The following is a 12,240-nucleotide window of genomic DNA, read 5'->3' on the forward strand; positions in this document are numbered from 1 at the left end:
AGGTCTGAGGTCTGAGTTCTGAAGACTTGAGGTCTGAGTTCTGAAATCTGAGATCTGATGTCTGAGTTCTAAAGATCTGATGTCTGAGGTCTGAGTTCTGAAGGTCTGAGGTCTGAGTTCTGAAGGTCTGATGTCTGAGTTCTAAAGATCTGAGATCTGATGTCTGAGGTCTGAGGTCTCAGAAATATGATTTGCGCATATAGAACCTTATGTTCCAAGGTCACGAATTGACTTCATCAGGCTTCGCTAAGCTGAGAACATTGTGAAAGCGTTATGGTATGTCTATAGCTCAGTCTGAGTTTTTAGACTAAAGATACATTTTCAAACAATGTGAAGCTTTTATAAATGTAATACATTTCATTGAATACAACAGAGATGTTTGTAATAGTGAGTCTTACTATGTCGTCCTTGTCTTCCCATTCCACCTCAGACAGATCCACACTGCTGTAGTTGGGCTTCCTACGTTCTTACTCTCCTCATACTAGACACACACACACACACACACACACACACACACACACACACACACACACACACACACACACACACACACACACACACACACACACACACACACACACACACACACACACACACACACACACACACACACACACACACACACACACACACACACACACACGTATAAAGTATAAATGAACCGTGCTGCATAGTCCCAACCCCTTCATCTGTATGTGATTGATAAGGGACTAAGAGTGAATCAGGTTAGTAGTTGAATAAACTGTTACCTCACCATCTCTCTCTCTCTCTCTCTCTCTCTCTCTCTCTCTCTCTCTCTCTCTCTCTCTCTCTCTCTCTCTCTCTCTCTCTCTCTCTCTATCTCTATCTCTCTCTCGTAAGAGGGCAGGGTTAACTTGGGTGTGTATGATCTAACATTGATATTATCATTAGTAGAGTCAGGAGAGTGGTGTGGACATGACCCTTTCATAATATTGACATTAAGTCGACAAATCACTCTGATCCCTCCTCTCCTCTCTTATCCTATCCTCCTCATTTCTCATCCTATCCTCCTCATTTCTCTTCCTATCCTCCTCATTTCTCATCCTATCCTCCTCATTTCTCTTCATATCCTCCTCATTTCTCTTCCTATCCTACTCATTTCTCATCCTATCCTCCTCATTTCTCTTCTTATCCTCCTGATTTCTCATCCTATCCTCCTCATTTATCTTCCTATCCTCCTCATTTCTCATCCTATCCTCCTCATTTCTCATCCTATCCTCCTAATTTCTCCTCCTATCCTCATAATTTCTCATCCTATCCTCCTCATTTCTCTTCCTATCCTCCTCATTTCTCTTCCTATCCTCCTGATTTATCTTCCTATCCTCCTCATTTCTCCTCCTATCCTCCTGATTTCTCATCCTATCCTCCCCATTTCTCATCCTATCCTCCTCATTTCTCTTCCTATCCTCCTCATTTCTCATCCTATCCTCCTCATTTCTCCTCATATCCTCATCCTCATCATTTCTCATCCTATCCTCCTCATTTCTCTTCCCATCCTCCTCATTTCTCTTCCTATCCTCCTCATTTCTCTTTCTATCCTCCTGATTTCTCTTCCTATCCTCCTCATTTCTCATCCTATCCTCCTAATTTCTCCTCCTATCCTCCTCATTTATCCTCCTATCCTCCTCATTTATCCTCCTATCCTCCTCATTTCTCCTCCTATCCTCCTCATTTCTCATCCTATCCTCCTCATTTCTCATCCTATCCTCCTCATTTCTCCTCCTATCCTCCTCATTTCTCTTCCTATCCTCCTCATTTCTCTTCCTATCCTCCTCATTTATCCTCCTATCCTCCTCATTTCTCACCCTATCCTCCTCATTTCTCATCTTATCCTCCTCATTTCTCCTCCTATCCTCCTCATTTCTCATCCTATCCTCCTCATTTCTCTTCCTATCCTCCTGATTTCTCTTCCTATCCTCCTCATTTCTCATCCTATCCTCCTCATTTCTCCTCCTCATTTCTCCTCCTCACCTCTCCTTTTCTCTTCTCTTCCTCTCCTCCTAACCTCTCTTCCACTCCTCTCCTCTCCTCCTCACCTCTCCTCTCTTACTCACCTCTCCTCTCCTCTCTTCCTCTCATCCTCAACTCACTTCCTCTCCTCTTCACCTTTCCTCTTCACCTTTATCCTCTCCTCCTCACCTCTCCTCTACTTTCTTCCTCTCCTCCTTACCTCTCTTCCTCACTTCTCCTACTCTCCTCTCTTCCACTCCTCTCTTCCTCACCTCTCCTCCTCACCTCTCTTCCTCTCCTCTCCTCCTCCCCTCTCCTCCTTACCTCTACTGGGTGACAGTGAGCCTGTTTGATATAAGCCATTAGAAATACATGACAGCAGTTCACCTCTGTGTCAGTGAAGAGGGCCTCTGGCCAGACAAATGTCTTTAGTTGACTTTCTATAACACACTGTGCATGTGTCTGTCTGTGTGTATGTGTGCGTGTGTATCACCCTGCTCCATTCATCTGTCAGTGAAAGGACAGCCTCCTACCCCTCATTAGCTCTTAAACACTGTTGATTACAGTCTCTAATTAGACATCTATTAACTACTCTCCCTGTCTGCCTGTCCTCCGCTCCAGCCCTCTCCTGTCCTCCCTCTCCTTTCTCTCTCATCCTCCAATATTGCTCTCCGTTTCCTCTTTCCTCCTACCTTGCATACATCTCTTCCCCTCTATCCTTCCTCTCTCCTCCTGCCCTGTCAATCTCTTCCTTTACCCAATCCCCTCTCCTCTTCTATCCCCATCTCCTCTCTCTCTACTACACATTATCCTTATCTCTCTCCCCCTCTCTCATTCCTCTCTCATTCTGCCATGTCTTTCTCCCCTTCTCTCTCTCCTTCCTCTCTCTTCACCTGTTCTCTGAATATATAGTTAATAACAGGTATACAGTAGCTGTACTCACAGCCCAATACTGTCTGGAACACAGTCTGCTCATCTACAAATCCCCCCTCCCCTTCACACACACAGCTGAAAGGTGTGTTTAGACAGTGATTTGGTGTATTCTAGATTCTGCTCCTCTCTCTGCTGTTCTAAGAGTTAGGGTTAGTTGATATTAGATGTATTGTGATACTCACCAATGGTCTGAGGTCAGGGTGGGTCAGAATGTACCCGTTGTTAGTTATGGCGAACGCGTAACCATGGATTCCCAGCTGCAACAGATGCATATACGAGCACACACACACACATACACGCACACGCACGTGGACACACACACACACACAATTATACATACAGTGGTGGAGAGAGAAATTAACAGTTTTGGAACTATGCCAAAATCCAGGCATTCACACATACACACATAAACTAAAATATGAATGTGAAAAGTGATGAAGAGCGTAATCAAGCTCTTTGTATGTCAGAATCATCGCATTTCCACAGTGACTCATTTACATTTCTACATAACAAGGTGGTGGTCGCATTCAATGAGTGTGTGTGTGTGTGTGTGTGTGTGTGTGTGTGTGTGTGTGTGTGTGTGTGTGTGTGTGTGTGTGTGTGTGTGTGTGTGTGTGTGTGTGTGTGTGTGTGTGTGTGTGTGTGTGTGTGTGTGTGTGTGTGTGTGTGTGTGTGTGTGTGTGTGTGTGTGTGTGTGTGTGTGTGTGTGTGTGTGTGTGTGTGTGTGTGTGTGTGTGTGTGTGTGTGTGTGTGTGTGTGTGTGTGTGTGTGTGTGTGTGTGTGTGTGTGTGTGTGTGTGTGTGTGTGTGTGTGTGTGTGTGTGTGTGTGTGTGTGTGTGTGTGTGTGTGTGTGTGTGTGTGTGTGTGTGTGTGTGTGTGTGTGTGTGTGTGTGTGTGTGTGTGTGTGTGTGTGTGTGTGTGTGTGTGTGTGTGTGTGTGTGTTTCACTGATTCCAGACGCAACCCTGTCAGTGAATGTGGTCTGAACTAAATAACATGCTTTTAAATGTCAAAACACATCCCACATCTAAATCTCTCATCCCTTCTATAGAATGATAATCAACTTCCCCATCCTCCAGCAGAAGTCCAGATAAAAAGCCAGTAGTCTACAGATGATACAATTACATGCTATTATAAGGTATGGGGCAGGAGGTTCAAACGATCTCTCTGAAAACGTTGAACAATATCTCTGATTAGAATGTGCTTGCTGTTCTTGAGTGCTCTGCCACAGTTTCATTCAGTGAAAGTATCAACAGAAAAATGTGTTAGCTCATTCTGATCATCAAGTGAATTCATCAACAGTGGTACGTTGCTGAGATCATTCTGATCACTCAGTGAAAGTTTCAACAGTCATATGTGTTAGCTTATTGTGATCATCTAGTTAAAGTATCAACAGTACTATGTGTTAACTCATTGTGATCATCTAGTTAAAGTATCAGTACAGTGTTAACTATTGTGATCATCTTGAAAGTATCTCAGTGCTTGTGAGCTCATTTTCATTTATGTGTTAACTCATTGTGATCATCTAGTGAAAGTATCAACAGTACTATATGTTAGCTCATTGTGATCATCTAGTGAAAGTATCAACAGTACTATGTGTTAGCTCATTGTGATCATCTAGTTAAAGTATCAACAGTACTATGTGTTAGCTCATTGTGATCATCTAGTTAAAGTATCAACAGTACTATGTGTTAGCTCATTGTGATCATCTAGTTAAAGTATCAACAGTACTATGTGTTAGCTCATTGTGATCATCTAGTTAAAGTATCAACAGTACTATGTGTTAGCTCATTGTGATCATCTAGTGAAAGTATCAACAGTACTATGTGTTAGCTCATTGTGATCATCTAGTTAAAGTATCAACAGTTCTGTGTGTTAACTCATTGTGATCATCTAGTGAAAGTATCTACAGTGCTATGTGTTAGCTCATTGTGATCATCTATGTGTTAACTCATTGTGATCATTTATGTGTTAACTCATTGTGATCATCTAGTGAAAGTATCAACAGTACTATGTGTTAGCTCATTGTGATCATCTAGTGAAAGTATCAACAGTACTATGTGTTAGCTCATTGTGATCATTTATGTGTTAACTCATTGTGATCATCTAGTGAAAGTATCAACAGTACTATGTGTTAGCTCATTGTGATCATCTAGTGAAAGTATCAACAGTACTATGTGTTAGCTCATTGTGATCATTTATGTGTTAACTCATTTTGATCATCTAGTGAAAGTATCAACAGTACTATGTGTTAGCTCATTGTGATCATCTAGTGAAAGTATCAACAGTACTATGTGTTAGCTCATTGTGATCATCTAGTGAAAGTATCTACAGTGCTATGTGTTAACTCATTGTGATCATCTAGTTAAAGTATCAACAGTACTATGTGTTAGCTCATTGTGATCATCTAGTGAAAGTATCAACAGTACTATGTGTTAACTCATTGTGATCATCTAGTGAAAGTATCAACAGTACTATGTGTTAACTCATTGTGATCATCTAGTGAAAGTATCTACAGTGCTATGTGTTAACTCATTGTGATCATCTATGTGTTAACTCATTGTGATCATCTAGTGAAAGTATCTACAGTACTATGTGTTAACTCATTGTGATCATCTAGTGAAAGTATCTACAGTGCTATGTGTTAACTCATTGTGATCATCTATGTGTTAACTCATTGTGATCATCTAGTGAAAGTATCTACAGTACTATGTGTTAACTCATTGTGATCATCTAGTGAAAGTATCAACAGTACTATGTGTTAGCTCATTGTGATCATCTATGTGTTAGCTCATTGTGATCATCTGTGTGTTAACTCATTGTGATCATCTAGTGAAAGTATCAACAGTACTATGTGTTAGCTCATTGTGATCATCTAGTGAAAGTATCAACAGTACTATGTGTTAGCTCATTGTGATCATCTAGTGAAAGTATCAACAGTACTATGTGTTAGCTCATTGTGATCATCTATGTGTTAGCTCATTGTGATCATCTATGTGTTAGCTGATTGTGATCATCTATGTGTTAGCTCATTGTGATCATCTATGTGTTAGCTCATTGTGATCATCTATGTGTTAGCTCATTGTGATCATCTATGTGTTAGCTGATTGTGATCATCTATGTGTTAGCTCATTGTGATCATCTATGTGTTAGCTCATTGTGATCATCTATGTGTTAGCTCATTGTGATCATCTATGTGTTAGCTCATTGTGATCATCTATGTGTTAGCTCATTGTGATCATCTCATTGTGATCATCTATGTGTTAGCTCATTGTGATCATCTATGTGTTAGCTCATTGTGATCATCTATGTGTTAGCTCATTGTGATCATCTATGTGTTAGCTCATTGTGATCATCTATGTGTTAGCTCATTGTGATCATCTAGTGAAAGTATCAACAGAACTGTGTGTTAGCTCATTGTGATTTTCTGATGTTTTCAGTGAAGACTGAAGTTGGGCAATGGTCAGTACCTTATATTTTGGGATGGTTTTGAGGAGCTCAGAGACAGGAACATCAGTACCAACCACACCTAGCAGGATGCCTCTATTCCTCTGGAAACATGCACACAACAAACAGAAAGGATCAACACAACATTTGAATAACATCAAGAAAAGTTGTTGGTCAAGCGCGTGTGGTATATGCATGTGTGTGTGTGTGTCCGTGTGTGTCCGTGTGTGTCCGTGTGTGTGTGTGTGTGTGTGTGTGTGTGTGTGTGTGTGTGTGTGTGTGTGTGTGTGTGTGTGTGTGTGTGTGTGTGTGTGTGTGTGTGTGTGTGTGTGTGTGTGTGTGTGTGTGTGTGTGTGTGTGTGTGTGTGTGTGTGTACTCACCGTCTCATTCTTGGTGCTGAACACAGGCATGGCCACAGTGGTCATCAAAATAGGACCCTGACCATCTTCCAGCTGAAAGAAGGAAAGAAGGAGACAAAGAAGGAAACAAAGAAGATACATAAGACCCTAATTGTTCATCAATAACTTTTGAATTCTGTTCTGAAAAAAGAACAGGCACATTTTGGAATACAGTGGATGTCGTCAGAACAGAGTGCCATTCTGCTGGTGTCACAGCTGGGGTTTATCCACTAGGAACTAAACGGAAGAAAATGACCGGAATGAGGAGGGACTAACCTGAACTTATCCTTTTAAGATACACTCGTTTCCCATTGCAAAACATTGTTCTACTGCTTTCTATGGTGTGCACTAATGAATACAACCCTGTTACAGAACCAGTTACCATTTACCTGTATCCTGTATCCTGTATCCTGTACATACCCAGTTAGTGGCTGGGTATGTAAACCCTCCACTGGAAATCAAAGAAGCACGGTGTGATCTCACATATTGTGATTGTAGTAGAGTTTGAAACAGTTGAAGATCAGAATAGTTGCCAAACTGCAGTTTAGCGCAACATTCTCTTATTTTCTTATGTAAATATACGATTTTTGATTTCATTTTGATTTGATTGGATAAATATAAAATTATACCAAGCCTGTGAACCCTTCACACTACACCCACAGTGAGCAAAGCCTTAAATCTTTAGTCACATGTATAATAATGTTTATTATGTATCTTTAAATGTGTTTAATCATGGTCTGTCTTTGATCATGAGCAGAGTCAATCTCAGCCACAGGCACTGTTTAAGTACAGGATGGTTATCTCTCCCAAAAGACTGTGGGAATTATTAGGATATGATATTTTTACTAAAGGCTCCCCGAATCTGGAAATAGATAGTGTCTATTTACAGATATCAAGTTGATAGTATTAAAAATAGATGCAGGCAAGGTTAAGTACTCTGTTCAAGGGCCTAGAGTAGGATTATCATTGTGCAGGCCTGGGGTCACAAAAACCTCCCCCGAACCTCTCCACCAACTTACAGACCTCCTCTGAGAAACAACAGTATATAAAATACAACTTTCACACATATTCACTAATATGAATGTCACACCACAGCCAACTAGTGGTACTATCTTTTGTGTAAAAGATGTCATATGAAGGACCTTTAGAACAACAAGGAAATGAACATGATTAACTTTGGAAAACCACTTTTGAGGACGGGAAAGGATAGTTAGTGTCTATTTGGGAAAGTACTGGGAAAGAATGGAATAGCATGGGATAGGATGGGAAAGGATAGGATAGACTGGGAAAGAATGGAATAGCATGGGATAGGATGGGAAAGGATAGGATAGACTGGGAAAGAATGGAATAGCATGGGATAGGATGGGAAAGGATAGGATAGACTGGGAAAGAATGGAATAGCATGGGATAGGATGGGAAAGGGTAGGATATACTGGGAAAGTATGGAATAGCATGGGATAGGATGGGAAATGATAGGATAGACTGGGAAAGAATGGAATCGCATGGGATAGGATGGGAAAGGATAGGATAGACTGGGAAAGAATGGAATAGCATGGGATAGGATGGGAAAGGATAGGATAGACTGGGAAAGAATGGAATAGCATGGGATAGGATGGGAAAGGATAGGATAGACTGGGAAAGAATGGAATAGCATGGGATAGGATGGGAAAGGATAGGATGGGAAAGGATAGGATAGACTGGGAAAGAATGGAATAGCATGGGATAGGATGGGAAAGGATAGGATGTGATAGGATGGGAAAGGATAGGATGTGATAGGATGGGAAGGGATCGGATGGGATAGGATGGGAATGGATAGGCTTGGATAGGATGGGAAGGGATAGGATGTGATAGGATGGAAAGGGATCGGATGGGATAGGATGGGAATGGATAGGCTTGGATAGGATGGGAAGGGATCGGATGGGATAGGATGGGAAAGGATGGGAAAGGGTAGGATAGGATGGGAAAGGGTAGGATAGGATGGGATAGAATGGAATGGGATGGAATAGGATAGGATATGATATGATAGGATGGGAAAGGATAGGATAGACTGGGAAAGAATGGAATAGCATGGGATAGGATAGGAGAGGAGAGGATGGTATAGGATGGAATAGGAGGGGATAGGATGGGAATGGATAGGATTGGATAGGATGGGAAAGGATAGAATAGCATGGGATAGGATGGGATAGGATGGGAAATGATAGGATAGGAGAGGAGATGATGGTATAGGATGGAATAGGAGGGGATTGGATGGGAAAGGATGGGAATGGATAGGCTTGGATAGGATGGGAAGGGATAGGATGTGATAGGATGGGAAGGGATCGGATGGGATCGGATGGGAAAGGATGGGAAAGGGTAGGATAGGATGGGATAGAATGGGATGGGATGGGATGGGATGGGATGGAATAGGATAGGATAGGATAGGATGGGATAGGATGGGATGGGATAGAATGGGATGGGATGGAATAGCATAGGATGGGATAGGATAGTATAGTATAGGATGGGATAGAATGGGATGGGATTGGATGGAATGGGATAGGATAAGATAGGATGGGATGGGATATGATGGGATGAGAAAGGATAGGAAGGGAATGGATATGATGGGAGAGGATTGGATGGGATTGGATAGGAATAGGACAGGATGGGTTTGGATAGGATAGAATGGGATTTTATAGAATGGGATGGGATGGGATAGGATAGGTTTGGATAGGATAGGATAGAATGGGATCGGATAGGATGGAATGGGATAGAATGGATTAGGATGGGATAAGACAGGAAATGATAGGGTGGGATAGGATAGGATGGGATAGGATGGGATAGCCTGGGATAGGATGAGATAGGACAGGATAGGATGAAATTGAATAAGATGGAATAGGATGGGACATGATGGGATAGGATAGTATAGGATACCACTGGGATTCTCTGACTCTAACCCTATTACAGGGGCTGAGTCACTGGCTTACTGGTGCTCTTCCATGCCGTCCCGAGGAGGGGTGCGTCACTTGAGTGGGTTGAGTCACTGATGTGATCTTCCTGTCTGGGTTTGCGCCCCTCCTAGGGTTGTGCCGTGGCGGATATCTTTGTGTGCTATACTCAGCCTTGTCTCAGGATGGTAAGTTGGTGGTTGAAGGTATCCCTCTAGTGGTGTGGGGGCTGTGCTTTGGCAAAGTGGGTGGGGCTATATCCTTCCTGTTTGGTCCTATACCGTGGATATCATCGGATGGGGCCACAGTGTCTCCTGACCCCTCCTGTCTCAGCCTCCAGTATTTATGCTGCAGTCGTTTATGTGTTGGGGGCTAGGGTCAGTTTGTTATATCTGGAGTACTTCTCCTGTCTTATCCAGTGTCCTGTGTGAATTTAAGTATGCTTTCTCTAATTCTCTCTTTCTTTCTTTCTATCTCTCGGAGGACCTGAGCCCTAGGACCATGCCTCAGGACTACCTGGCATGAAGACTCCTTGCTGTTCCCAGTCCACCTGGCCGTGCTGCTGCTCCAGATTCAACTGTTCTGCCTTGCGGCTATGGAATCCTGACCTGTTCACCGGACGTGCTACCTGTCCCAGACATGCTGTTTTCAACTCTCTAGAGACAGCAGGAGTCGTAGAGATACTCTTAATGATCGGCTATGAAAAGCCAACTGACATTTACTCCTGAGGTGCTGACTTGCTGCACCCTCGACAACTTCTGTGATTATTATTATTTGACCATGCTGGTCATTTATGAACATTTGAACATCGTGGCCATGTTCTGTTATAATCTCCACCCGGCACAGCCAGAAGAGGACTGGCCACCCCTCATAGCCTGGTTCCTCTCAAGGTTTCTTCCTAGGTTTTTGCCTTTCTAGTGAGTTTTTCCTAGCCACCGTGCTTCAACACCTGCATTGCTTGCTGTTTGGGGATTTAGGATGGGTTCTCTGCACAGACCATACAAACGCTCCACACCGCGTGGCCGCGGCCACCCTAATCTGGTGGTCCCAGCGCGCACGAACCACGTGGAGTTCCAGGTCTCCGGTAGCCTCTGGAACTCCGATCTGCGGCCAACAAGGCAGAGTTCATCTCAGCCTATGCCTCCCTCCAGTCCCTCGACTTCTTGGCACTGACGGAAACATGGATCACCACAGATAACACTGCTACTCCTACTGCTCTCTCTTCGTCCGCCCACGTGTTCTCGCACACCCGAGAGCTTCTGGTCAGCGGGGTGGTGGCACCGGGATCCTCATCTCTCCCAAGTGGTCATTCTCTCTTTCTCCCCTTACCCATCTGTCTATCGCCTCCTTTGAATTCCATGCTGTCAAGGTTACCAGCCCTTTCAAGCTTAACATCCTTATCATTTATCGCCCTCCAGGTTCCCTCGGAGAGTTCATCAATGAGCTTGATGCCTTGATAAGCTCCTTTCCTGAGGACGGCTCACGTCTCACAGTTCTGGGCGACTTTAACCTCCCCACGTCTACCTTTGACTCATTCCTCTCTGCCTCCTTCTTTCCACTCCTCTCCTCTTTTGACCTCACCCTCTCACCTTCCCCCCCTACTCACAAGGCAGGCAATACGCTCGACCTCATCTTTACTAGATGCTGTTCTTCCACTAACCTCATTGCAACTCCCCTCCAAGTCTCCGACCACTACCTTGTATCCTTTTCCCTCTCGCTCTCATCCAACACTTCCCACACTGCCCCTACTCGGATGGTATCGCGCCGTCCCAACCTTCGCTATCTCTCCCCCGCTACTCTCTCCTCTTCCATCCTATCATCTCTTCCCTCTGCTCAAATCTTCTCCAACCTATCTCCTGATTCTGCCTCCTCAACCCTCCTCTCCTCCCTTTCTGCATCCTTTGACTCTCTATGCCCCCTATCCTCCAGGCCGGCTCGGTCCTCCCCTCCCGCTCCGTGGCTCGACGACTCATTGCGAGCTCACAGAACAGGGCTCTGGGCAGCCGAGCGGAAATGGAGGAAAACTCGCCTCCCTGCGGACCTGGCATCCTTTCACTCCCTCCTCTCTACATTTTCCTCTTCTGTCTCTGCTGCTAAAGCCACTTTCTACCACTCTAAATTCCAAGCATCTGCCTCTAACCCTAGGAAGCTCTTTGCCACCTTCTCCTCCCTCCTGAATCCCCCCCCCTCCTCCCTCTCTGCAGATGACTTCGTCAACCATTTTGAAAAGAAGGTCGACGACATCCGATCCTCGTTTGCTAAGTCAAACGACACCGCTGGTTCTGCTCACACTGCCCTACCCTGTGCTCTGACCTAATAATAATAATAATAATATATGCCATTTAGCAGACGCTTTTATCCAAAGCGACTTACAGTCATGTGTGCATACATTCTACGTATGGGTGGTCCCGGGGATCGAACCCACTACCCTGGCGTTACAAGCGCCATGCTCTACCAACTGAGCTACAGTTGGTAGAGCATGGCGGTTGGTAGACCTCTTTCTCCCCTCTCTCTCCAGATGAAATCTCGCGTCTTGTGACGGCCGGCCGCCCAACAACCTGCCCGCTTGA

At 43.9% G+C, this 12,240-nt stretch overlaps 1 protein-coding gene across 1 annotated transcript in view; it reads right to left on the bottom strand.

The window, feature by feature from the left end:
- The window catches only part of cacna2d3a (calcium channel, voltage-dependent, alpha 2/delta subunit 3a), a 442,979-nt gene that overhangs the window by 96,421 nt on the left and 334,318 nt on the right, over window positions 1-12,240 (bottom strand). Inside the window, exons 15-19 of the mRNA XM_046364965.1 lie at window positions 6,732-6,803; window positions 6,374-6,454; window positions 3,083-3,161; window positions 2,038-2,049; window positions 399-466 (exon numbers count right to left, since the gene is read on the bottom strand). Of these exons, the coding sequence (XP_046220921.1) occupies window positions 399-466; window positions 2,038-2,049; window positions 3,083-3,161; window positions 6,374-6,454; window positions 6,732-6,803 (312 nt within the window). The remainder of the gene's footprint in view (window positions 1-398; window positions 467-2,037; window positions 2,050-3,082; window positions 3,162-6,373; window positions 6,455-6,731; window positions 6,804-12,240) is intronic.

The sequence above is a fragment of the Oncorhynchus gorbuscha genome, linkage group LG10 (assembly GCF_021184085.1).
Source record: "Oncorhynchus gorbuscha isolate QuinsamMale2020 ecotype Even-year linkage group LG10, OgorEven_v1.0, whole genome shotgun sequence".
Taxonomy (NCBI): Eukaryota; Metazoa; Chordata; class Actinopteri; order Salmoniformes; family Salmonidae; genus Oncorhynchus; species Oncorhynchus gorbuscha.